Source organism: Delphinapterus leucas, chromosome 9, assembly GCF_059928025.1.
Source record: "Delphinapterus leucas isolate spDelLeu-1000000601 "Yukka" chromosome 9, BTC_Dleu_Yukka2, whole genome shotgun sequence".
Classification (NCBI taxonomy): domain Eukaryota; kingdom Metazoa; phylum Chordata; class Mammalia; order Artiodactyla; family Monodontidae; genus Delphinapterus; species Delphinapterus leucas.
This window is the reverse complement of record NC_143137.1, coordinates 23,226,466-23,253,195: the sequence shown is the minus strand read 5'-3', so window position 1 is coordinate 23,253,195 and position 26,730 is coordinate 23,226,466. Positions and strand designations below refer to the sequence as shown.

Below are 26,730 nucleotides of genomic sequence, written 5' to 3'. Positions count from 1 at the left end.
AGGACCAGGCCAGCCTGGGGAAGCCCGACAGCCCAGACTGAGGGGATGGGTCTCCTGGATGGGAGGTACTGGGGGCAAAACCAGCTGTCATCTGCCCAGGCCTGTGTTGAGGGGGGCAGGTCCAGAGTTGGGAGGGGGTCTTGTCCAGCTGCCTGCTGGATCTCCACCTTCTCTCCCCACCACTCACCCTGAGCTTCTTTCGGTTCCCTTTGGTGATGTGGCTCCCCCATCCCCATACACAGATGCACACGCGTGGTGGCTTCTACAGGAATCAGGCCTCTCACCGCACCCTCAGTCTGATGCCCCGGCCAGGGGAAGTCAGGGCAGGGGCCGTCTCACCACTGGGAATAAGAGGCCTGGATACACGTCTCTGCTGAGGCTCCTGGGGCTGTGGAGGCCGAGTCTCCTCGTTCCCCGTGTACCCCGGCCCCACTGCGGGGAACCGGGAGTGACCCCATGGGGGTCACCAGCGTAGTCTCACTTCCCCTCTGCTTGTACTTCACCATAAGACAGCATCCAGAAGCAAGGGGACCCTTCGATTTTGGAAGAGCCTGAGTGGTGCTCTCTGTCCTCACCCCTTCCTCCTTATGCCATGTCTATGGCCCAGAGTGGTTCTCGGTTCAGGTTCCCCTGGTCTGGGGAAGGCAGGACCCAAGCCGAGCGGAGCCCCTGCACAGCCCCTATCCTTGGAGCATCACGCCAATGTTGCGATCTCGATAACATCACCTCCCTTTTACCACAGGGAATGAGAGTCACAGGACCTGCCTAAGGTCACTGAGCTTGAATGCAACAGAGTTGGATGCAAGCTCAAGGGCAGTGCCCCTTCTTCTACACACAGCCCCTGAATGGTTCTTGACAAAGTTCAGAGACCCTAAGTGGGGGAGGCCTCACCTGAGGACACGGGATCGTGGGGAGGCAGAGTGCAGAATCCTAGTCTCACGCTCCCTGAAGCTGTGTGTGGTGCATCTAACAATAAAAGGCGGCTCCTCTTGACTATTGCTCCAGATATATTTTCTAGTCCAACGCAGAATACTTTCTATTAAGCACAACTGACCTCCAATGAAAAAGGTTCGCATTTTGGGGGCAACCATTTTCAAGTAAATAGCAGTTTCACATTTAAAGAAAGAAAGAAAAAACAATCTCCCTATCCTCATTTTCTGCATCCACACTTTAAATTTTAAAAATATAAAATAGTGAAAGATTCAGCAGATACAAATAATAAAATACATATAATTATATTCCCTCTTATATTAGGGCTATGCAAGAGTGGGGGAGAGGGAGAGAGATGCAGGAGAGAAGAAAAACAGACAACACATGAAGAGTCATGATTACAGATCAGGGGTAAAGACCAACCTCGGTATTCCTGCAGAGATGGAGAGGGGAGGGGAAGGTCAAAGTTCTGATTCATCAACTAACTAATACGGCTGTATTTGTTAAAAAATACAGGCTCTAAACTTTAAAGTGCAAATAGTGTTTTTTTTAGAACTTATGTATTTTAGTTTCTACCTAAAATTTAATCAACTGATGTAAATTTCCTTCGTTTAAAAATATTTTAATTAAAAATTACTATAGAAAATAGAAGACAAAAAGACAGGAGTGGTCCCTGAGTAAGCTGATTCCAGTGGGAATCAGACATTAAAATCCTAAGTGAAAACCAGCGAGGACGAGCCTCAGAGGCTGGGAACCCGACCTAGGAACGGAAGTCAAGGTAAGCTTTCCAAAGGAGGTGATGCTGAGGCAACATTTGACGACGAGCAGGTGTTCCCAAACGAAGAATGCTCCTGAAGAGGGAACAGGTTGTGTGAAGGTTGAGGCCAGCGAGGAGGCCCACGTGTGGAACCGAAAAGCGTTCAGAACGGCAGACGGGTAGTCAACATAGCGGTGAGTGAAGGGGTGGGACAAGCGACCAAGGAGCTGACCCTGAGAGACCCGGAAGGTGATCAGGGAGGGGACCTGGGGCAGGCAGGTGCGAAGGTTGAGAATTAGAAAGGAACAGAGTAGCCTGAGGATCCCTGTCTGCAGGCACGTCGTGGAGGGGTTGTCTGAGTCTGGGTGCCAGCGACCCTCGGCTGGGTGCCAGTGACCCTCGGTAGAGTTCGCAGGCTGGCGGGCGAGGGCCGGGGGCTGTCTATCAGTCCGCCCCACCGCGCTGGTACGTGGCTCGGTTGATCGCCAATGTCCGCACCGATCTTGAGCTCCCGGAGGGACAGGCTGGGAAGCTCCCGGGCCCAGCCGAGCACCGCGGCAGGGTGGGGTGGGGGGCTAGGGGTGTCGAACGACTTTTTCGCGCTTCCCGATTGCTGAAGGAGCCCAGTACTCAGTCAAGGCTACCTCGCCGCCTGGCGTCTCCCCCAGGCCCTGGGCTGCAGGGGGACCAGCCTGGCCCGAGGCTCAGCCCGGCCCCTCGGTCGCTGGGTCTGCGCGGGGACCCCACGGTGGCTTCGCGGGGCAGGGCGGGGCGCTGCCCGCGCACCCAGGCTCGGCGGCCTCGGCCCAGGGGCGGGGGCGGTGATGCGGAAGTGCCGGGAGGGCGGGCGGACAGACAAGCGCGGCTCCGGGAGGGCGCAGCTCGGCCCCACCGCCTGGCCCGTGCTCCCGGGCGCAGCCAAGCGGGCGCACCGCAGACAGGTAGGTCCCGGCTGCCGCGCGCTCCTCTCCGCGCCCGCGGAGCACCCGCTGGCGGCGGGAGGGGGACCGGAGCGGGGCGGGCGCGCGGGAGGGGTCAGCGCCGGCTTCTCCTGGCGCCGGAGCTCGGTGACGGGGGGACGCGGGGGGGTCGCGTAAGGCAGGGCGCGCCCCGCCGTTCTGGCGGCCTCCAAGATGCCTCCTACGTCCTGATTAGCGTGGGGTGCCCTGCACCAGCAGCCTTCGTCCCGAAGGCGCCCGGGGAGCCCGGAGGCGCGGGCGGCGGAGTAGGCACTGCTGCCAGGGGCGCCAGCTCTGCTGCTTCTCTCCCTTCGTCTCGCCACCGCCAAGGATGGGCAGCGCCCGGGCTCCCGGCTTGGGCCATGGGAGGGGCAAGCCCCGATTCCCCCTTTCTGTGCACTCCAATCCCTCTTCCCCTGGCACCTCTCATCCTTTCGAGTAAGAGAATGAGGTTTAAAAAGGTTCATCCTCCCTGGATCTTAAGGCCAATGGCAAGAATTCGGGCAGAGGGTGTGTAGTAAGATGGTGTCAGGCAGAGGCGCCGGCCGTCCTTCGACTCGTGGCCGAGAAAAGAAGGCGCTGACCCTCCTCTAACAGAGAGGAACCACGGGCGTGATACTTCTTAGACTAGTTCCCCCGAACTTAGAAACGAAACAGTTAAGAGTCTAAAAGTGGAAGGAAAGTGAGACCAGCGTGACCATGATGCGGGATAGGAGATGGTGAACACCTGCGCCGGGGTTGTCTCCGCGACGCCAGAGCCGCCGGATCCGGCACTCGGGATCAGGGGCGAGAGGGACTTTCCCGCCCACGCCGCCACCCTGGGCACATCAGAGCGGGGACGAGGGCGGGGGCGCCACCAGCCAGAGAAGCGGTCCGAGAGAGGCAGACCCTAAGCCAGCGCCCCGGGCGGGGTAGGGGGGTGGTGGTTCTGTGGGCTGGCCCAGGAGGCGCGGGCAAGCCACCCGGGGAGCACCTGCGGGGGCGGTCCAGAGGGCAGGGCCGGGCCTGAGTTCCACGAGCGCCCAGAGCTGGGACGAGTGACCTGGACCAGTAAGGACGAGGGCGGGGCCGATGCAGGAAGCTAGAGCCCCACGGGAGGGGCAGCTGGGCCAGAGCAGAGCTATCGGGCTAGGGCGCTGGGGCTTCCAGCAAGTCAAGAGAAGCCATGGGAAACCACCCTTTTCTACCTAAAGGCCCCATCTTGGGGTTTTCCCCCTGCGCCTTGGCCTTACCCCAACGTGCGCCCCAAATGAAGCCGAGAGAAGCTTCTTTCGCCGCATCAGCTGTCCCAGAGCCTCAGCTATTCTCAGGGTGTGGTCAACTCACCATGAGAGGGCGGGGCTTAAGGTCTTGCCGCGGCAGGGAACCCCTTGCCTTCTCCAGGAGCTTGGTGTGGAGTTTGTGGGGAGACGTCTGAATCAGATAAACTCAGGAGGTGCAAGGGCTTTCTGATCTGCCCACTACTGAGGGCCGCAGAGCTTCCTCCCCTAGGGGGTCCCTGGTGCTCACAATGTTTCAGGCTCCTCTGGTGGCTGGCTCCTGGGACTTCAGGAGGTGTGGGGCCTCGCCCCCTCAGGAGGAGCTCCTGGGCTGCCCCTTCACCTCTGGGGGCTTCCTCGGGTCCTCAGCAGGCCACACCTCCTTTGATGTTCCCATGGAAGCTGATGCATGCACTTCCGCCTTTCCCCTCTTCCGGTGCTCAACTCCACAAGGCTAGGTCTGAGGGCTGCAGACCGGCTCAGCTGTCAAGGATCAGGGCAGACCCCCTGACTAGCCTGCCCTCTGATGGAAAATCAAGTCCTCTTCCCAGCAGCAGGTAGGGGGTGTAGGATGGAATTTCTCAGGGCTGTGCTATAGCTTCTGGGACACCCTGGGAATCTGGGCGGCTGCTTCTACGTGGAGGGAAAGTAGGGATGGAGCACAAAGGCACCGAAATTCGGAACTCCAGGCATTGGGATAGTGTGAATCAGATCTAAGCCTGTCCTGTGGGAGGAAGCCACCTTGGGGAGCTGATGCTGAGCCTGGTCCTGGTGCACCTGGAGGCAGGCAAACCCCCTGTGGCTGAAGACCCTTCTGTGGCATGCTGGGCAGACCCTCTCTTGGCCCTGGTCAGGCTTGTCATGGGAGGCTCTCTCCACAGCCCCTCCCTGTACTGCTTGAAGGGGTTGCACCTTACTGTCAAGAGGTCAGTGTTATAATTTCAACATCTTTGTGTTGAAAAGCAGTGGCAGTGTTCCTCTCCCTGATTTCCTCCTTGCCCTGGGCAGAGGACTCGACCTTTCTGGCCTCCCAGCTGCACCACCACCTATGGCACAGCTGCGGGCTGACCATGTGTGTGGGTCATCAGGAAAGCTTGCCTTGTCCTCTGGTCAACAGAGCTTTCCTCTGTCCACCTTCTCTTAGCCAGAATGGGCTGCTACTGGTGACTGCCACCCTTCTATTCTAGGACCCAGGCCTTTGGGAGGGTGGGGATGCTACAAATACATATTGGGTGAGGCTCTCCAGTGCTGTGAACCACACAATGTACAATGACTGCCAGTGGGCTTGGGGGTTGGGGGATGGGCTACAAGGTGAGAGATTGAGAATTTGGTCTGGGGGACCCAAATGTGATTCTCTCCACATCCCTTCCCTCCCCCAGCTCACAGTGAGTCAGGTTTCCGAGTTGTCCGGTCTGGCCACTTTCATTTCCCTTGGGGCTGGGTGGAGGCTAGTGCAGAAAAGGGAACCGAGCCACCCATCTTCTGAAGCCTGGGGGCAGGGCTGGACGCTCTCCTGCCTTCCCTGTCCCGGCCCAGCACTGGGCACTGCTCTGAGGAGAGGCCTGCAGATGAGACACCTTAGCGACGTCGAGGTGGCACTTACCTGCCACAACCCAACAAGGTACTGGGGCAGGCCTGGGAGGATGGTGTGTGTGTGTGTGTGTGTGTGTGTGTGTGTGTGTGTGTGTCCCAGTGCAGGCCAAGAAACCCGCCAGGGCTTGTGTACTCCCAGAAGCCATTGCTCCCAGCAGCAGTCTGGCCTGTGGTTGGGTGGCTTTAGCTGTTAGGAAGTTCTTCAACCTGGGTCTAGTCTGTCTCAGTAGAGGCTGTCCGGGTGTTGACTTCAACCCTAGTCTCTTTGTCACATGGTGGTACCTCTCATTCCCACCCCACTGAGTGTTCACTTCACCTACCCAGATATCCCATTTCCTTCAGTCATTTCTTCCCTGACAGGCCTGCCTCCCTGAGACCCTCACCTGCATCACAGCCCCTGCAGCCTTCCTCTTGGGTCTGGTCTCACCCTTGAGTCAGAGGAGGATCCTGGGGAGAGCAGGGCTGGTTGTGGGGCGGGGGTGGGGGGAATAAACAGCTGGAGGACAGATGCTTCCAACATCTGGTTGGTATTTCTTAAGTCCTATTTTGGTCCACTGAATGGCCGGGTGTCTGGGAGGGGGGCGAGTGGTGAGGAAGAAGAGCAGGAGGCACTCCTGGCCTCGAAGAGGTTTTGCCCCCCCCCACCTGGAAGGTGAACGAGATGGGGATGAGGCAGTGCGAGGCTGAGTAAGAGCCCCAAACCACTCATCTCAATGGTGAAGAGTTCAGGACCGCCCATGGCACTCTGGAGAGGGGCATGTGAGTGCTGGGGTGCCCACCCCAGAGGCCAAGTGTGGGCACCTTTGTTCCAGGAAGCACGACCTCTGGAAAAGACCCTGGCCCACGCCATCCTCATCGCTACCACTCCCTCTCCATTACTTGTGGAGCATCTTCTGCGAGGGACAGTGGTACCAAGGAAGTGGGAGAGGAGCATGGTGCCGGGGCAGTGTGTGCCCTCTTACACACACGCTTGCACACCCATCTAACTCACATGTGCTCAGAAACTAGAGCCCTGGGCGGGAGGCAGCCTGATTTCTCATCGCGGCTCAGCTCTTTGTTCCTTCCTTGACCAGAGACAGAGTCCCCTCTGAGTCTCAGAATGGGGGTCTATGATGGCTTGGTCCTTTCTGTCTCTGACCCTGGCTCACAGGTTCTACCTTTGTCTTAGCCGGGTTTCCTAGAAGGTGGTTTGGTGAGGGGTTCTCTGGAGGAGAGGGAGGGAGCAGGGGTGGGGCAGGAAGAAATCTAAGCAAGGATGTGGCCTCAGCTGGAGACTGGCTTCAGCCCGAGCCCTTGAGGAGCCTGGAGCACACATTTGCTCCACCTGAAGCCAGGGAACCAGCCTTCCGTCCCCGTGTGTCAGTCACCCACTGGCTGTGGGCTGTCCCCCCAGAGTGGAGGGTGGGCCCAGCCTGGGAGTGAGGCAGCGAGGGTGGCTCTGTGCTGTGCCGGCCTCACAGCAGCGGGGGAATTGATGCCCTGCCTGGCACGGGGCGTCCCGGTGGGGCACCCACAGCATCCACTAGAGCTGTACACCCCCTCCTTCATTCCCCCCAAACACAAAGCCCACATGCAGGGACCCTGACAGGAAAGCTGGTGGCTGGAGAGGAGAACTGACTTGAGCACCTGGATGGACGGCAGTGACTCCGGCCGCCCGTGCTGGAGGAAGGGAAAGCCCTAACGGCCCGGCCCGTGCCTCGGCCCCCCCGAGCGCCCACACGTCCCCTGCTGCAGGGAACGGCCAGCTGACGCGCTGATGTGCTCCCCCTCTGCTCTCTCTGGCAGACGCCTTTGCCATGAACCAGCCTGCCCCCGCTGCCCTTCCTCCGCCCCGCCGCGTAAGGCTGAAGCCCTGGCTGGTGGCCCAGGTGAACAGCTGCCAGTACCCGGGGCTTCAGTGGGTCAATGGGGAAAAGAAATGCTTCTATATCCCCTGGCGCCATGCCACGCGGCACGGCCCCAGCCAGGATGGAGATAACACCATCTTCAAGGTAAGCCCTGGACAGGCGTACCGCCTGGACCTCTGAGGCCCCCCTCCCTAGAAGAGAACTCCCTCTACATCTCAGACTGGCCACTCTCCTAGCTGCCTTGCTGCAGGTGACCCCAGTCCTGGGCTAAGGGGCCGCAGGCATCATCACAGTGCACATCTTTCTAACCTGATCCCCAGAGCAAGGTGAGGACTGAGGGACCCCCCCAGGAGACCTTCCTGTAACTCTTTCTCTTCCTCCTTGTTCTTGTGTCATTTTCATCACACGTGAGTGCCTGTCCAGGGTGCACGTTTGGTGTACACAGACGCTAAAAGAACACCACAGAATTCCCCCTTAATCTTAATACTAGGAGGTAACTACTGTGAATATTTTTTGCTTACATTTCCAGTTTTCTGCATGTGTGTGTATATGAAGTGCAAACGTGGAATCAAACCATAGATTCTATTTTATAACCTGTATTTTTCACCCAACATCAGGACTAGCTTTCCTCTCCAACAAATGCCACAGCACCTTTAGTGACCACTGAATGTTCCATTGGAGGGGTTAGCACACTTTAGTCACCCAGTCCCAGTTTTTGGACACCTCAGGTGGCTTTCAGGGTCTCTTGTGTTGAAGACCACATTGCCATGGACGCCCTCTAAACTCTTACCCATGGCACATCTTAAATGATTTTCTTTGGGGTTAGTTCCTCATTAAACATTTCTGGGTCAAAGGGAATGCTTTGTTTTAAAGCTTTGGCTATGTATTTCTTAGTCTTTGCATTTGGTATTTACCTTTTCAAGGTTCCTTTCAAATCCATTTCTTATTTTTGAATAGGTAACATGGTCATACAAGTCAACATTTAAGAAGTGCAAAATGGTTAACAGCAAAAAGTCTCCCTTACGGGAGACTGTCCCCCAGGCACCCAACCCCCTCCTTTGGGGCAATTAGTATTATCAGTTTCTTGTTTATCCTTCCTGAGAGATTTTTGTGCATATACAAGCAAATGTATACCTATGCTTTCCCCAACTTTTGACAAAAATGGTAGATGTTTACATACTCTTCTGTACCTCATTTCTTGAAGATTACAACATGTTAGTGTATCAAAACTTCCCTGTTTTTGTTTTTTTTTTTCTTGCTGCCCAGTATTCCATTCTATGGGTTGGCCATAATTTAACCAGCTCCCATTAATGGACATTTAGATTATTTGGGGTCTTTTTCTTTTGTAAACAGCTGCAGTGAATAACCTCGTACGTGCAGACTTCTGTGCGGATGCTTCTGCATCCGTAGGATAAATTCCCAGAAGCCAAATTGCTGGGTTCAAGGGCAGAAACATTTGTAATCTTGATATCAACCAAACTGCCCTCCAAAATAATAACACCAGGAGTTCCCTGGTGGTCTATAGTGGTTAGGATTTGGTACTTTCACTGCCACCGCCCGGGTTCAATCCCTGGTCAGGGAACTGAGATCCCGCAAGCTGTGCAGCGAGGCCAAAAAATAATCATAATTATGATAATTATAATAACACCAACAGCTGAAGTGTACGGAGTCCATCCCAAGTGCAGACACAGTTCAGAGAGTTTATGTGCATTAGTCCTGAGTCTTCACCGCCACACTGCGAGGTAGGCACTGTGTTGGGGAGATCAAAGCAAAGAGAGGCAAAGTAACCCGCCCTGGCACACAGCGGGCGGTGGCAGATTCCGGATTCAGTTCTGCTCCAGATCCCATGCTCTTATCCACCATGTTACCCCATCCTCCTCAGAGACTGTACCTATTTGCCAGCGTAGGACCAGTGAGTACAATGCCCTTCAAAGCACCTAGATTTCCTTTCGCTTGTTGGAGCCCCAAGGGACTGGCCTCCTGTCTCCCACCTTGCAAACGGACACTTGGGCTCCACCAGTGTGTCGCTGAAGGTTTCACCGCACAGCAGCGACTCCCACTGGCCAGGAGGGGCTTTTGTGAGGGGTGAGGTTCTCTGTGGTCGCCTGTCTTGTCTTCCTGACCTAGGCCTGGGCCAAGGAGACAGGAAAGTACACCGAGGGGGTGGACGAGGCCGATCCGGCCAAGTGGAAGGCCAACCTGCGCTGTGCCCTTAACAAGAGCCGTGACTTTCGCCTCATCTATGATGGGCCCCGGGACATGCCGCCTCAGCCCTACAAGATCTATGAGGTCTGCTCCAATGGCCCCACTCCTGCAGGTATCCTGTCTGGCCCTGTGTGGGACACCGGGGAGGCTATGCAGGAAGGGCCAGGGGGTCCTCCAACGAGCAGTGGTCGGGGGCATGCTGCTAGGTCATAACATCCAGGGCTCCCAGGAGTGGATCATTTGTGAGGCCAGGAATGGCTTGGCATGGACCAGGCCCCCAGGTTTGTCTTCCTCAACCCATCCTTGTTCTTGGTTCTTGGCTCCAGTGAATGTAGGTCGGGTGGCCCAGGGAGCAGAGTGCCGTGGGGTCAGGGGCATCCCTAGTGATTGCTGGTGGCTGTGCGGCCCTTCACTCACTCTGTTCGGGCAGCTCTGGGCAGGAGGAGAAGCCACAGCAGGAGCTGCCACATGGACCCCTGGTGGCCTTCCTCCTCCTCCCCCACTGAACTCCTTCTTTTCTCTCCCTCACTCTGCAGAGTCACAGCCCAGTGAGGATTACACTCCCGGTACAGGAGAGGAGGAGGAGGAGGAAGAGGAAGAGGTGAGCTCCGGGGCCGCTCTTTGCAGCGTCTGCCTGCGCTGATGCAGTGGGCCTTGCTAGGGCATTTCTGCTGTCCTACTCTGCTGTAGGATGGAGCAGTTCCATTCCTCTGGAGCCCTGCTGCTGTTTCTGCAGCTCTTCTCTGAGTTTCTTCTCTCGGGATTCTGGAGACAGGAACAAAGTCACCACCTTGAACCTCTCTGGGACTTTGTTGGTATAAAGTATACTCACACATGGTCTTGCCCTCAGCAGTTGGGGCTTAGTAGGTATTACCACCTGCAGAAGGTGGAAACTGGGGCGCTGAGAGCCTACTGACGTGCCTGGGATGGCCGAGCTGGGCCTGGAGGCAGGTTCTGGCCTCGCCTAAGCGGAAGACCAGGGAATTGCCTTGTGGGTCTCATTCTTTAGCATCAGATCAATTTAATAACCTGTCCTCCCTTCTCTCTCTCTGACCTCCTCCCTCCTCCTTTGCCTGTGTCTTCCTTTCAGCTCCAGAGGATGTTACCAAGCCTGAGCCTCACAGGTGGGGCTGGGAGGCGGTGTGGTTGGGGGTTTAGTATAAGGAGGAGCTGCAGGTACCACGGGTACCTGGGAGGGGGCTGAAGGGAGGCTGGGGGGCGGCCCAGGGCTGGGAGTAGATGGGCCTGGGAGGCAGCTCCTGGAAGTGGCATTGAAGCTTTGTCCGCCGCCACCTTCCGTAGAAGCAGTGCAGCCCGGTCCCCCCATGGCACCCTATTCTTTATCCAAAGAGGATGTCAAGTGGCCACCCACTCTCCAGCCGCCTGTGGTGCTGGGTCCCCCTGCTCCAGACCCCAGCCTCCTGGGCCCTGCCCCTGGCAACCCTGCTGACTATGGGGAGCTGCTTTCTGAGGTCCTGCCAAGCCCACAGCCTGGGACCCTGGCTGCCAGCCTGCCCCCCACAGGCGAACAACTCCTGCCCGACCTGCTGATCAGCCCTCACATGCTGCCTCGTAAGGACCCCGGGGGGGCTGGGCTGGGAAAAGCAGCGCTGGGAACGTGGAGGATGACGAGGAGAACAAAAAAGCCCACGCCAGTCCCTGCTTGGGTGGAGGAAGGAAGTGGGAGAGCTGAAGATGGCCTGGCCATGGGGCAGAGAGGGCAGAGAAAGTCAGTGGGCTGCAGAATGGGGAGGCGTGGGGCTCACGGGTGGGGTGGGGCTGCCCCTCTGCCCTACAGTGACCGACCTGGAGATCAAGTTCCAGTACCGGGGGAGGCCACCCCGGGCCCTCACCATCAGCAACCCCCATGGCTGCCGGCTCTTCTACAGCCAGCTGGAGGCCACCCAGGAGCAGGTGGAGCTCTTTGGCCCTGTGAGCCTAGAACAAGTGCGCTTCCCCAGCCCCGAGGACATCCCCAGCGACAAGCAGCGCTTTTATACCAACCAGCTGCTGGATGTCCTGGACCGCGGGCTCATCCTCCAGCTACAAGGCCAGGATCTGTATGCCATCCGCCTGTGCCAGTGCAAGGTGTTCTGGAGCGGGCCCTGCGCCTCAGCCCATGGCTCACACCCCAACCCCATCCAGCGGGAGGTCAAGACCAAGCTCTTCAGCCTGGAGCATTTTCTCAATGGTGAGGGCCCCATGTCGTGTTCCTCTTGGTCTCCTTTCATCCAGGGGCATGGTGCCAGCCTCTGATTAAGGGTCTCAATCTCAATGCAGAGCTCATCCTGTTCCAGAAGGGCCAGACCAACACCCCACCACCGTTTGAGATCTTCTTCTGCTTTGGGGAGGAGTGGCCTGATCGCAAACCCCGAGAGAAGCTGCTCATCACTGTACAGGTATACTCCCACCTCCCACCCCCCAACTCTGCTTTGGTTTGAATATTGGGGAATCCTGGGGCTAGGCCCTTGCCCCACCCAGGGTAGAGGCGCAGGGCCCTCTGGGTGGTGTAAACTCCGTGGTCAGAGTTAATCAAGGATCAGTGCTGCCCACACATAAGCAGCCTTTTTATGAAGTAGAAGTTGGTGCCCCATCTTCCTGGTGGATGCAGCCCACCACCTGACCCCTGCATGCACAGCTGGGTTGGACAGCCCTGCCAAGGTTCTCCCTGTCCTTTCTCCTCTTTGCCCCCCAGGTGGTGCCTGTAGCAGCTCGGCTGCTGCTGGAGATGTTCTCAGGGGAGCTTTCTTGGTCGGCTGATAGCATCCGGCTACAGATCTCAAACCCAGACCTCAAAGACCGCATGGTAGAACAGTTCAAGGAGCTCCATCACATCTGGCAGTCCCAGCAGCAGCTGCAGCCTGTGGCCCAAGCCCCTCCTGTGGCAGGCCTCAGTGCTGGCCAGGGGCCCTGGCCCATGCACCCGGTCGGCATGCAGTAATGCGGCTGCAGTGACTGGCCCAGGCTTCCAGGGTGGCTGTGCAGACTGATGTGGAGGTGCGATGGCCTCAGTGGGCACCTGGTGGGCGGCAGGGTTCTATCTCTGGGTTCTCTGGAAGTGGATCTGGGTCACAAAGAAGAGGGAAAAGAGGCCCGAGTTCCAGGTTCTCCTTAGAAGCTGATGGAAACTGGAAGCCAATTTTGCTTTGAGGACTCTGTCTTCCTGGATATGCCTCTCCTGGGCTGGGTGGGGGAACTGGGGGAACTGAGCCATCGGCACCAGTGAGGAGGGAAAGAACTCCCCCTGGCTCCAGGGGGCCTAGTTGTACAGAGGGAGTTGCCCCAGAGTGACCCATACTTGTGGTTGCCCCCATTTCTTCTGGCAAAAAGAGCCAAGTGCTGTGGGTCAGGTCTCCCTGGCAGGTCCGCTGCAGGGCATGGACCGGATATTGGGGCTCCCTAGCTTGAGCCCCACTTCCTCATCTTTCTTCCTCCAGAGACAGAGATGAGCACTTAGGTATTACACCAGATACTTAAGGCTGGCAGCTACCTCCCTTCAGAGTCTAAGAACCTGGGGTAGAAAGTGGAATTTTACGTATTTTTGGATTAATAAATATTAAAAAACAGACTCAGCTATTATTTTCTAGTACCGGTTGTTCCCATGCTATTCTACTAGACCGTATGTCTCATACCAGCTGGCCCTCTTTCCCCCAGCACCTGCCCTCCTGCTCTGGGGCCTCCGACACAGGGAGGGCTCGCCTTCCAGGCTGATGAGTCAGTGGGGCCTTCATGAGCACTCAGCTGGCTGGCTTTGCTTTCCAGGAGGAAGCCGGCTGAAGCAAGGGCGTGGACTTTTAAATGTGTGCAGAATCTAAAATCCTGTCCAAATCAATTCCCGTAAGAAGTGGTGAAAAAGGAAGGGCTGGATTTCAACTAGGGACCATTACAATCTGTCACCCTCATGTATACTCATATGCTATTAAACATATTAGGACAATGCATACAAATTGGTAGCTCACTGTTTGAATCTGGCTCATAGACGTTAATTTTCTGACCTGAACAATTCTGCTCTTATCTTTTTATTAGGGAATGTTTTAAACGTTTGTGAAAGTAGGGAGAATGGTATGAAATTCCCATGTAGTAGCTCCAACAATAATCAATTCATAGTCTTTCTCATCTAAACTCCCAACCACACCCCCACCCTGAGATTATTTTGAAGCAAATCCTAGACATATTTCAGGTATAAACAGTATATATCTCTAAAAGACAAGCACGTCCTAAAAGAAGGACAATATCGCACCTAATTAATTTTTATCAAATATCTAGCATTTAAAAATTTAAGACAACTAGAGAAATTTTATTCCCTTGCCATTTAATTGTGGAAGAAATTGCATTTTTTGTTCTGCATTTTGTTTTTGCCTAGATGCTCGTGACTGCATCTGTTAACATATTTTGTCTCCTGTGTTTTCTGTAAATTGGTACTTTGATCTGGACCCTGGATTCTAGAGGCTTAATTGGATACAGGTTTTTGTTTCGACTACTTTTGACTTGTGGGTACTGGAATTGTTTCCGATCTTTAGTTATTATACATAACGCTGTAGTGGATAGTCTTGTGCATATTTATGTATTTTCATATTTTTGCCTGTATATCTTTAGGATGGCTCCACAGAAATGGGATTTCTGGGCCAAAGGATAAATATGTGTCTAACTTTGCTAGATATTGGCAAAATTCTGATAAATCTCTGAGCGTGGCTGTTTCCCCACTGTCTCAACAGGTTATAGTGTCAACTTTTTGGATTTTTGCCAACCTGATAGGTGAGAAATACTATCTCTACCATTTCTCATTATGAACAAGGCTTAGCATCTTTATATGGTTAAGTGCCCTGGGCAGATTTTAGTGATTTTTTTTTTTAAATAAACAAATTTAGAATAGTCTCAGATTTACAGGAAAGTTGCTAATAGAGTGCCTATATAACCCACAGCCAGTTTCCCCAGTTGTTAACATCTTACATTATACCTTACATTACTATGGAACATTTGTCACAACTAATGAAACAAAATGAATACATCATTATTAACTAAATTCCATTCTTTATTCAGATTTCATTAGTTTTTATCGCATACTCTTTTTCTGCTCTAGCATCCCATCCAAATGATCACATTACATTTAGTCATTATGTCTCGCTAGCCACCACTGGTCTCACAGTTTCTCAGACTTCCCTTGTTTTTGATGACTTAGATGGCTTTGAGGGTACATTTTAGAATGTCCCTCATTTGGGATTTATCTGATGTGTTTCTCACGGTTTTTGTAAGGAAGACACTGAGGTTAAGTGTCATTCTCACCAGTCATATCGAGTTGATGAATTACAAAGCTTGGCAGGAACATCTGACTGACTTCTGCAACACTGCAGGAAGCTCAGTGGCTGCTGAAAATCTTCCTTGGGCTTCTACTTATATTTTGATTTCTTAAAAATAAAACAACAATGAAAGCAGAAACAAAAAAACAGCATACCTGCCATCATTTCTTGTAGATCTGTGTGTTGTAGCCAGTGGTGGATGAACACTACCCCTCCCCGCCCAAAATAACAGATACTGTTAAGTTCCAGAGCTTAAAGGCAGGACAACGCGTTGCTATGCGCTGCTCCCTAGCTACGCTAAAGTTCCGGTTGGTAGTGGCCTCTGCTAGTGTTTAAGTTGGAATCCACGGAGTACTGATGCTTATGGCCCTGGGGATGAATACACCCCTCTAGCACCCTGCAGTTTACCTTACATCCTTCCTGCAGGCCCCTCATCCCCACCAAGTTCATCCTTGTACCCAACAAAATATTCCCTTTTAATTCAAGACTCCTTCCCCTTATTCAGCTTTTCACTGACCTAAAGAACTTTTCAGTCTTTGTCGAGTAGGAGAGAAATATTGACAGCTTTTCCCCATTTTTGTCAGAGGAATGTTCTCACAGGCAACTTTCTCATTTGCTAGTAATACATCTCACAAAAATCAGGCATACCTTGTTGCATAATCTTGAATGTTTAACTTTTCTGGATTTTGGCTTTCATCCCTGTAAAACGATTTAGCACCCAGGCTACACAAGATGGACACATACTTCGCATTCATGAGGTCTTGATGCCATTCAAAAGTTCCTGTCTTATTTATCTTACATTCTCAGTTATTGATCTTTATAGAACAGGTACATAAAAATTACAAGTTACTTTAGTTTAGTACAATCTTGCTGGGAATAGCCCCAACGGGTGATTTGTGTTTCACATAATCATGACTAAAATTTCTTGGCTAAGTCAATCACGGAAATAAGGGAACAGATCCATGGGAACTTTCTGACTTAGGTAAGTTCAGGTGCTTACTTAGGTAAGACTCTCATTCTACTCCCACTAGACAATGTCAAGCAGGAACACAATATCTACATTAGGGTACCTGATCCCAAACAGTTCCCTGTTAAATTGAAATTTAGGTGGGTATCCTTGCTATGCCCAAAAGTAACAAGACTATCTGTAAGAATTAGTCTGAACCAATCTGTTAACACTGAAGAGTAAGCAGTGAGAACCATTAATAAGAGTTCTGGATTTCAAAGCTATAGCTGTGGAGAGGATGTTCTTGACATACACTAGGATATGTATTCCAAAGGCTACTTTTTAGTGGCTGGGGAGAGTTATATTAACCCTTCCACATGTTTTCCAGTCCTAGACACAGCTTTTGGTGATAAAAGCCAAAATCCTTAAACAGAGAAAAGTCAACTGGTCATTGCAAGGACCTAGGGTTGGACTAGGCTTCAAAGTTTTACTGTCTAACCAGAAAATGAGCAGGATGGTGAGGGCAACGTGCTGATCCCCAGAATTTGATAATCTTACTCCAAACACCGTTCCATATTCAAGTTTTTTTCTCCCCTTCCAATATTGCCTTTTTAGAGAATCAAACTCTGAGTACCATTGATGTTATGCAGGGAGGTTTGTTTCATGGATTCCAAATACTAGATGCAACTCTGTGGTCAAGGTTATTAGCTCAAAGCCCAATTACTATAATATACTGTGTGATCTCATTTATATAAAACTCAAGAAAACGCAAACTAATTCACAGTGATGGAAAGCAGATCAGTGGCTACTTGGGCATGGGAAAGGGTGGGAAGAGGCACGAAGAAACTTTTGGGAGTAAAGGGTATGTTCACTATCTTTTCTCTTGTTGTGGAGCATGGGCTCTAGGCGCGTGGGCTTCAGTACTTGTGGCACACGGGCTCAGTAGTTGTGGCTCGCGGGCTCTATAGCGCAGGCTCAGTAGTTGTGGCACACGGGCTTACTTGCTCCGCGGCATGTGGGATCTTCCCGGACCAGGGCTCGAACCCGTGTCCCCTGTATTGGCAGGCGGATTCTTAACCACTGCACCACCAGGGAAGGCTATTACCCAACACAGCCAAAAATAAATAAATAAAATTAATTAATTAAAAAAATAATTTTTTACATACATACATACACAGGTGTATCCTATGTCAAAGCTTATCAACTGTATACCTTAAACATGTAAACCTTAAACATGTACAGCTTATTGCATGTCAATGACACTTCATTACGGGGTTGTTTTTTTTAAGATCAAATAAGTACTCAGTAGGTTAGGAAACAATCTACTTGGGTGCCCACTGTAAAAAGAATATGCTACATTTTGTTTAATATGCCAAGTCACCCAACCTCCTTCCCACTGAGGCCATATGAAAGGACAGAATGTAGCAGGAGGAGTTTTAGGGTAAACCAGAAGAATAAAAGATGCAGAAAGAGCCACTCCCCTGAAATATGAAGGGTCTGGGGCAGTAATGGCAGGGGCCTGAATTTCAAACTCTGTACCCAGATGCCTATTAGAGAACAACTAAGACTATTCACTCAGGAGGTTTAGCCATACCATTTCAGATCTATGAGGCAGTGAAATGAAGTAAAAACAAACACTGATTAAATTTTTAAAATTTATTGGTTTTTTTTTTTGGTTGCTGTTGATTTGTTCTTGTGATGGCTACAACACCAGACAGAACAGTGCCCTAATATCTAATGCCTGTGCAGGGCTGCAACTCCTATAAAATATTAGGACTTGCTTTGGGCCTCCCTATTCTGCCTCACTCCCCATGAAGTCAAATAATTTCTGCATCTTTTAGTAAACTACAGTTAGCCCTGTAAACACTTTTTTCCATTCTCCCACCCTCTGTTTTCCTCTCTCATGTCTACGGGTGAAAAATTAATTAAGAAAAAAAATCTTAAAAAAACTACAACTTAGAATATATATTTATATCCCACTCACCCTAATTTTGGCTCTTCTCTCCAAAGATGACAACAACCCAATGTAGGTGGGAAGTGGACTTAAGAGACTGAATAGGGTCAGGATGGGGATATACATGAATTTTGGCCCTGGCAGGTCCTAGTATCATTGATATGACCATGATATAAAACAGAACAGGCTCCTTGCTTATTTCTCCTTGTCTGAAGAATTCTAAAGGTGAGAAGAAAACAGTTGGGACAGTAGGAAAAATTTCTACTAACTTTCATTAAAAGAGGAGGGGGAGGGGGAAAGGGAAAGAAGAGAGGGTGGGAGAGAAGGAAAGGACAAAACAGCAGAAAACCTTAAGAGATGATCCTGACCCTTTCCTTCCAATTAGTTATTTAATTCATTTGAATTCCCACTTCCCTAAGTAAACGTTTTTGTTTCACAGAAAGTTTTGTACTTTTATTTTTCTGTGTGCACACATGCATGTTAGCATGTGTGTGTGTGCGTGTGCGTGTAGGTACGTGTACGTATGTGTGCATGTCATATGCTACCAGGAGAATGTTTCAGTTCTGATTTCAGTTTAGTTTTCCTTTTTTTTTTTCTTTTTTATTTCTTTAAAATTATTTTTCCTTTTAGAAACAAGTTCACCAGGAAACCAGCTCACCTCCCACCACGCTGCACAGGCCGCAGCCATCTTTTTTAAACCGCGCTGATTTTCCCTCACACCCCCAAACAGGAACTCCTCAGGATGGCCTTGGAAGGCTGGAGTCTCTCCCTGTCTGGCGGGAGGCCCTGGTGGCGGTGAAGGCCCCTCTGCCACAATGGAGGTTTCTGATTGTGGGACACAGTCTGGTTTTTGTTTTCTTCCTGTCTTCTAATTAAAAAAGACATTCCTGACAAAAGAGAGAAGATAGTCAATAACTGTGGTCCAGGAGACAGCAAATACTTCAGAAAGTCAACCTCAAGACAGAAGTTTCTATACTTGCTTAGGCACCTCATTCTGGCCTCTGCTGTAAGAACTCAGTTTAAAAAAAAAAAGAAAAAAAAGAAGTTGGATTTTTTCACTTGTGATTTTAAAGGAGCTACTGTTTTAATGAAATACCATCTGTGGTGCTTTTCCAATTCTGAGTGTCCTCAGTGATAATATGTGGGGGTAAAGAGTAAGCCAGCAGGTCCAGGCTGCCCACTCCAAAGCCAACCAGAAAACCTCCATTTAAGTCTTTTAAGGTATTGGGGTTTCATGCAAGATTTTATTTTGAAAGAAGGCTTTGCCTACTAAGAAAAGGTTTAAGAGCCACTGATTTAGACTCTACTATTACAGACACTGCAAAACCTGAGGATCCCAAATGATATCACTACTCATCAAAGAACCAAAGTTCAGAAATAATTTCTGGTATGGTGAGGCATTGCTCAACAGCATCTTCACCCGCAAATTCATTTAATCACAAAACCACCAGTGAGAGGGCTGCACATTCATCGAGAATTGCCTCCAGGGAGAATAAATTCTGCTTAAGACATCAAAGGGTGGGCTTACAGGAGAGATGCCTTTCTTCTTTCAGTCAAGAAACTGGCACCCAGACCCCACCACCCAGTCCTTTCCTTCCTCAGCTAAGCTTCTTGCTTTACTTCAGAATCAGAAGCAAACGGAGAAAACTGATGATCAGGGGCTAGGCACAGAGGCTAGCTCTTTTCCTTTACCTCCTGCCGTGGTCAAAAACCTAGCATTTCAGCGTTAAAATTGTAAAAAATGATAAGAACAAGCATCTTTATTTATCAAATCTGAAAGATCAGTTTTAGGAAGGCAGTGCCATGTATCACGGTCTACTTTAGGTCAGCACTGTTTTCACCAACAGTTGCCAGGTTGAAAAATATTCATTTGTTACCACACATACTTACCATGCTAGAAATATCTGTAAAGAGAAGAGGGGAGGAATTATCTTGAGATATTCTGCAACAATAACTTTCTTATGGGGGTAAAACTGGCATCCAAAAGAAGCTGACAATTATTTGGCTGCCTTGACCCAAGAAAATCAGGCCTGTGCATTTCTCAGCTGTGCAGCAGCGTTAAACTGTTACGTCCTTCCCTGACTCTAGCTATAGTACTAGTCCCATGATGGGCATTAAAAACCTACGCCTATCCCCAAGTACTTCCAACAGCCAGGGGAAAAGCTGGGAACTATATACCACTCACCTGGGTGACAGGCACAGTGCAGGAGTATGAGCTATCGAAACAACCTGGTGAAGTCTCGCAAGGCCCAGCAAACTTGTTTACATTCCTCAGCACTAGAAAAGAAAAGGTAGGTTGGTCCCTGACTCATGAGAAAGATATAATATGTTGAAAAGCAACCACAACCTTGAGGTATACCGAGAACTGTCCCAGCTCTGCTCTCTCCATCATCTCTTGACCCCGCTTTCAATCTTTCTGTAACTCAAGAGTAAATATTAACTATTGTACATGAGAATAATTATAAGCTGTGTGGTTGTTAAAGAGTGGGTGTTGGAGAAAAACTGCTTAGGTCTGAATCTTGGTTACACTGTGTCCTTGAGCAAGTTACCAATCTGCCTCAGTTTCCTCATCCATTATCTACCCCATGATGTTCTGAAGATTAAATCAATCTTAATTAAATCAATATGTAAAGTGCTTAGGATAATAGAACAGTGAATAAAATAGTATTTGACAAATGTAGGCTGCTACAACAAGAAAACTTGGCTATTCCCTGGCGGTCCAGTGGTTAAGACTCTGCGCTTCGGACTTCTCTGGTGGCGCAGTGGTTAAGAATCCGCCTGCCAATGCAGGGGATGTGGGTTCGAGCCCTGGTCCGGGAAGATTCCACATGCTGCGGAGCAACTAAGCCCGTGCACCACAACTACTGAGCCTGCGCGCCACAACAAGAGAAGCCACCACAATGAGAAGCCCGCACACTGCAACAAAGAGTAGCTTCTGCTCGCCACAACTAGAGAAAGCCCGCACACAGCAACAAAGACCCAATGCAGCCATAAATAAATAAATAAAAAAAAAAAAAAAAAAAAGACTCTGTGCTTCCACTGTAAGGGGCACGGGTTCAATCCCTGGTCGGGGAACTAAAATCCCGTGGCCAAAAAATCAAAAAACAACAAAACCTGGTTAAAGTCCTTGACATAAATAAAAGAAAGCCTGAACCCTCAAAGTAAAAAAGCAAGCATATTCACCTAAGGTTGATCATTTTAACTCTATGAGCTGAGCTAACTTAGGTACCCTGGTTTCCTCATTCTTTCCCAAGAGCAGATTTTGTTTATAAAGCCCAGTCCAGAAAGTGAGTCTCAATAAGCGATTTTCTAGTTGAACAGGCTGCTCAAGGTTTCCTCCTGTGGGAGGAGGAGGGAGAGGAGAGAGGAAAGGGTTAAGGCATGAAGAAAGGGAGGAGGAGGAAGCAGGTCTTGGTCCTCAGGCAAGCAATGAGATGCCTAGGTGGCACGAATAGCCCAATATTCATTTGACCCTGTTTTTTCAAAAGGCTTCCTTTATCTAAGATTGTCATCAAGAAACCAGCTGATGCCAGCTTCATTCTTTTTTGTCAGTCTTCATAATAGTTTTTGGTAACTGAACATGAGGCTAAGCTAAAAACAGTGGAAAAGAAAGCACATCCTAATATGCTCACCCTTCTGTGGCCCTCTCTTTGGCTCAGAAAAATTAAGGGAGCACAGCCTATAGCCTAGCATTCAATGTCAGAAGAAAGCTCTCTCTCCTTCTTGTAATGGTTAAAAGTCAGGGAGGGAACCACTAACAGTGATTCAACATAAAAGAAGGTAATAAGAGCTATCTCCTTAAGAGCCTACATCTGGATTTCCCCAGCTATTATAAGGTCTGAAACATCACTAAGAACCTTGATTTAGACTCTAGGACTTGATTCAACAGAGGCTTTCTTCTAGTCTCCCTCCATCCTAAAAATGTAAGGAAAGTAAAGAAGGTCTTCTAGTTTTATTGTAATTCTGCCATTTGCTCTGTGAATTTAACATGCCTCAATAAAAGCATTACATTTCTCTATTTCCGAATCAATACTGACTATAAGGAGGCAGCCTTGGTGAGTGAGCCCGATCACTCCTGCTTCCCAATGTCACGAAGGTGGAAGATACGTAACCCCAGAGAAGTCACTGTGTGGTGTATTATTATAAGGGACTAAGACGACAGGAAAGAGATAAACTTAGGATAATGCTGGAGACTCAAGATTCTTTTGCTATCTTAATGCCTTACATGTTGTTCAATACTACCCTTCTTCAACCAGAAATCGTGGTTAAATCTGGAAGAGAAATGATAACTCCACTCTTAGCATCTTTCGTAACATGAGAAAAAGTATTGAAACCAAAATTCAAGTACAGGAGAACTGTGGTGAGACATGGTGAAATGAGCGATAGGCCACAATCTCTCGAATCAACTCAGCTTCTGCTCCCAATCCTGTCAGCAACTGCTCTGGTGTCAAGCACTTCAGCCAAATGTTTAACTTAAGTGTCCCTGGTGATTAAGCCCAAAGAAATAGATTTTTAAACAAACAAACAAACAAACCTCCTTAAAAACTAGAACTATTTTCTGTTTCTGCCTCAGTCCTCCTGGCACTTAATATTTCTGCGTTGTTTTTATATTCATTTACACTTATTTATTTATATTCATTCATTCATTCAAAACTGCCACTATTTTTGTAGGTTCTATTTTCTGGCTTCTAGTCCCGCCATCCCAATCCTTCCTATACTTTTTTTAAAAAATTAATTTATTTTTTTCAGTACGCGGGCCTCTCACTGTTGTGGCCTCTCCCGTTGCGGAGCACAGGCTCCGGACGTGCAGGCTCAGCAGCCATGGCTCACGGGCCCAGCCGCTCCGCGGCATGTGGGATCCTCCCAGACTGGGGCACGAACCTGTGTCTCCTGCATCGGCAGGCGGACTCTCAACCACTGAGCCACCGGGGAAGCCCTTTTTTTAAAATTTTAAATAATCCAAGTATAGTTGATTTACAATGCTATGTTAGTAATTTATCCCTCCCTGATCCCTTTCCCCTTTGGTAATCATGTTTGTTCTCTATGTCTGTGAGTCTGTTTCTGTTTTGTAATTAAGTTCATTTGTGTCATTAGACTCCACACATAAGTGATATCATATGGTATTTGTCTTTCTCTTTCTGATTTACTTAGTATGATAATCTCTAGGTCCATCCATGTTGCTGCAAATGGCATTATTTCATTCTTTTTTATGGCTGAGTAGTATCCTATTATGTATATATCACATCTTTATCCGTTCATCTTTACATGGACATTTAGGTGGCTTCTGTGTCTTGGCTATTGTAAATAGCGCTCCTATGAACTACTGCACTATTGCATGTATTGGGGTGCATGTATCTTTTCGAATTATAGTTTTCTCCAGATATATGCCCAAGAGCCTTCCACTATACTTTTGAGTAATTTTATGGTCACTATTCCTCAAGCCCCGTAATCCTAGTGGTGCGCTGAGAAGTGCAACCCTTTTCATCTGATGTGCATAATGGAGAGTAACCAAGCTCTAACTAATGACTTCAGCAAGAAGACACCCCCATACTGGCCCATTCTAGTGTCAATGCTCCCCATGCATGTCTTTTTATCTTGAGATCCTCATGCAAGTGATAGTCACAGAATAAATACCAAGACAGGAAAATGGGAAATGATGGCAAAATTTCTTCTAGACATGATTAGTGGTATTTGGAAAGCAAGAATGATATTTCAGAATGAAAAATTCCAGCTTTCTTCAAGTTAGCCAACTAAAAATGCCAGGAAATTAATTAATTACCAGTACCATTTGAGAAACAGGCTTGGACTTGCTGAAATGACACTGAACCAGTTTACCCTCCCTGCTAGGATGGCAAACAAAGTAGCATGTTGAGGCAGGAGTAACAGGACCTTAAAACCGAAAGGGAGACTGAGTCATGCATGGAACAGAAGGTTCAAGGGCAATACACATACCAGAGAAAGAGAATTACTAAGAGGAGCTGAGCAATCTCAAATCCTTTCTCTAGCACCTCAACATTACCTCTTACTTCTGTTCATTTCCCACCATTATGTCACAGCCTACTATAGGAGGAGCTGCAAAACTTGTTTAGCAGTAAAAGATCAAGTAGTCCAGGATGGTAAATACCTTATTGTCCCATATCACAGGACAAAGATCACAGATATTTTTGTTCAAAGCAATACATTATTTGGGTTCATTTTCCTAGCCTCAAGATTTTCCTTACACTATGGAATGTCCATGACTTTTATTTCAGACTTACACTTTGTTTCTACCTGTCATATATTAGCCTGGATAAGGAAATATGAGCTTGGTGGAAACTTATTCCAGAATGTGTGGGAGGTTGCCTTACAGCTGAAGGAGACATGCTCTAGCTAGTTTTGCAAGTATGTAATGACATTCTGGCAGGTTCTTCTCCAAGGAAAAAGTTAACTGATCACCTACTATGTACCAGATCGTCTTTAAATTTCCACTTGGTATTTCACAATAACCCTATGAGAGAGGTATTACTAACCCTATTTTACAGATAAATAAGCTGCAAAGTAACAGTAAGTGGCAAGATTCAAACCTACAGCCTTGACTCTAAGCCCAGTCCTCCTTTGAGGGTTCTCCTCAGGCTCTCATTCGCTCTAATCTAGAGTCAATATGATCCTGCCCTTCTAATGAACAACACTAGATAAAACAGAGCAGAACAGAAGCAGGGAGAAGCAACTGTTATACTTCTTTCCCCTGAGACAGTTTGTAGGTACAATATTACTTCTACTGGGAAGATTCATAGTAAAAAAAGACAAAATAGTTTTTTAAGGTCATCCCAATAAATATATGCCTACCTAGTAGAGGGGAAATCCACTCTTTTGGCAAAATGTGTCATGAAGGCAGTCACATGCTATTTTAAAGTCATGCATGTCACTTGATCTATAGCCCAAAGTCAGTTACTTCCGGGACATGAAGTTAGGCCACTTAGTAAACTACAAAAAAACAGCACTCAAAGATTTGGGATTTTACCATTAACAGAATTATTGGAAACTCTTGGGAATAAGAAAGTAAACCATTTTGGAGAGTGACAAGAAATCAATTCTCAGAAAAAAAGATTAGCATTTAATTTTCTCTCCCTTTTAAAAACTAGGTCTGGGGGCTTCCCTGGTGGCACGGTGTTTGAGAGTCCGCCTGCTGATGCAGGGGACACGGGTTCGTGTCCCAGTCCAGGAGGATCCCATGTGCCGCGGAGCGGCTGGGCCTGTGAGCCATGGTCTCTGAGCCTGCGCGTCCGGAGCCTGTGCTCCGCAACGGGAGAGGCCACAGCAGTATGAGGCCCGCGTACAGCAAAAACAAACAAACAAACAAACAAAAAAACAGAAAACTAGGTCTGGTTTTAATTGTAAAAGCATACCATGCTCATGAAAAAAATGCAAATAGCACAGGTTATGAAATGAAAAGTTCTAGTTATATATCTTTTCAGAAATTTACTATTCATAATAAAGTAGCTTGCATATATATATATCATACATAATAGAATAGCTTTTAAAAGTACAAGTTGGTTCATTTACAACAGCATCAAAAAGAATAAAATACTTAAGCTATAAAATGTTGCTGAAAGAAATTAAAGATACCAATAAACGGAAAAACATCTCATGTTCATGCACTGGAAAGCCTAATATTATTAAAGGTGTCAATACTATACAAAGTGATCAGATTCAATGTAATCCCAATCAAAAATCTCAACGACGGGCTTCCCTGGTGGCGCAGTGGTTGGGAGCCCGCCTGCCGATGCAGGGGACACGGGTTCGTGCCCTGGTCCGGGAGGATCCCACATGCTGCGGAGCGGCTGGGCCCGGAGCTTGTTCTCCGCAGTGGGAGAGGCCACAGCACTGAGAGGCACGCGTACCGCAAAAAAAAAAAAAAAAAAAAAATCCCAACGACGTTTTTTTGTGGAAATAGAAAAGTCTATCCTAAAATTCATATGAACACAGTTCTCCCAGTTGTGCTGGTATTCACTGTGGTCATGCAGTTACCTTGGCAACGTGTACATTGCTTTTTTGGCTTTTAATGTATAGTCAGTACTATAAATTTTCTGTTTTGAGTTTTGTAACTTTGTAGCATTTTAGATAATGTCGTGTTTGTACTTTGTTGTGTAGAGTAAAAGGATTGTGTTGAATAAACCTAGGATTAGAGTGAAAAAAAAATTCGTATGAAATCTCGAGGGACTGCGAATAGCTAAAATACTCTTGAAAAAGAACAAAGCTGGAGGTCTCAATTTACCAATTTCAAAACTTATTCAAAGCCATAATAATCAAAACAGTACGGGACTGATATAAAGACAGATACACAGACCACTGGGATAGAATAGACAGCCCAGAAATAAATCCCTTACGTATATGGTCAAATGATTTTTCAATAAGGGTACCAAGACCATTCAATGAAAAAAGGACAGTGCAGGGAAAACTGCAAAAGGATGAAGTCAGACCCTTAACATACATCACATACAAAAATTATCTCAAAATGGATCAAAGACATAAATGTAAGACCAAAAGTATAAAACTTTCAGAAGAAAACATAGGGGAAAAGCTTCATGATATTATATTTTGTAATGATTCCTTGAATGTAACACCAAAAGCACAGGCAACAAAAATAAAATAGATATGGAGAAATTAGAACCTTGTGCACCGTTGGTGGGAATGCAAAATGGTATAGCTGCTATGGAAAACAGTATGGTGGTTCCGCAAAAAAAATTAAACATAGAACTGCCATGTAATCCAGCAATTCCACTTCTGGGTATATATCCTAAAGAACTGAAAGTGGGGTCCTGAAGTGACATCTGTACGCTCATGTTCATGGCAGCATTATTCACAATAGCCAAGAGGCAGAATCAACCAAATGTCCATCAAAGGATGAATGGATAAATAAGATAGGATATATACATACAATGGAGTGTTATTCAGCCTTTGAAAGGAAGGAAATTCTGATACCTGCTACAACATGAGTGAACCT

General features: G+C 48.6%; 3 protein-coding genes across 10 annotated transcripts in view; 1 reads left to right on the top strand and 2 right to left on the bottom strand.

The window, feature by feature from the left end:
- Positions 1-5,989, bottom strand: part of KCP (kielin cysteine rich BMP regulator) — a 48,293-nt gene extending 42,304 nt beyond the window's left edge. The window contains exon 1 of the mRNA XM_089917414.1: positions 3,879-5,989. The gene's annotated coding sequence lies outside the window, so the exon portion shown is untranslated. The remainder of the gene's footprint in view (positions 1-3,878) is intronic.
- Positions 1,794-20,771, top strand: IRF5 (interferon regulatory factor 5). 8 transcript variants are annotated; one of them, XM_089917420.1, is made up of 10 exons: positions 2,561-2,628; positions 4,359-4,462; positions 7,284-7,489; positions 9,473-9,662; positions 10,087-10,151; positions 10,641-10,674; positions 10,853-11,122; positions 11,349-11,741; positions 11,831-11,949; positions 12,246-13,116. In XM_089917420.1, the coding sequence occupies exons 2-10, from the start codon at positions 4,432-4,434 to the stop codon at positions 12,489-12,491; spliced, it is 1,554 nt and encodes a 517-aa protein (XP_089773546.1). In that variant the 5' UTR covers positions 2,561-2,628; positions 4,359-4,431; the 3' UTR covers positions 12,492-13,116. The 8 variants fall into 8 exon arrangements, with proteins under 8 accessions (XP_089773549.1, XP_022437187.1, XP_089773546.1 ...); XM_089917422.1 differs by lacking the exon at positions 2,561-2,628 and adding an exon at positions 5,285-5,526 and having other exon boundaries at positions 3,681-4,462; XM_089917423.1 differs by lacking the exons at positions 2,561-2,628; positions 4,359-4,462 and adding an exon at positions 1,794-1,881.
- Positions 18,309-26,730, bottom strand: part of TNPO3 (transportin 3) — an 82,727-nt gene continuing 74,305 nt past the window's right edge. Inside the window, 3 exon segments of the mRNA XM_022581415.3 lie at positions 18,309-18,634; positions 19,933-19,981; positions 19,984-20,024. Of these exon segments, the coding sequence (XP_022437123.2) occupies positions 18,616-18,634; positions 19,933-19,981; positions 19,984-20,024 (109 nt within the window). The 3' untranslated portion in view covers positions 18,309-18,615.

Bases quoted from the DNA above. Each gene is read 5' to 3' on its own strand.
- IRF5 (XM_089917421.1), top strand. From the start codon at position 4,432: ATGGAAAATCAAGTCCTCTTCCCAGCAGCAG. The intron at 10,675-10,852 runs GTGGGGCTGGGA...CACCTTCCGTAG, and splicing joins ACCAAGCCTGAGCCTCACAG to AAGCAGTGCAGCCCGGTCCC. The intron at 11,123-11,348 runs GTAAGGACCCCG...TCTGCCCTACAG, and splicing joins CAGCCCTCACATGCTGCCTC to TGACCGACCTGGAGATCAAG.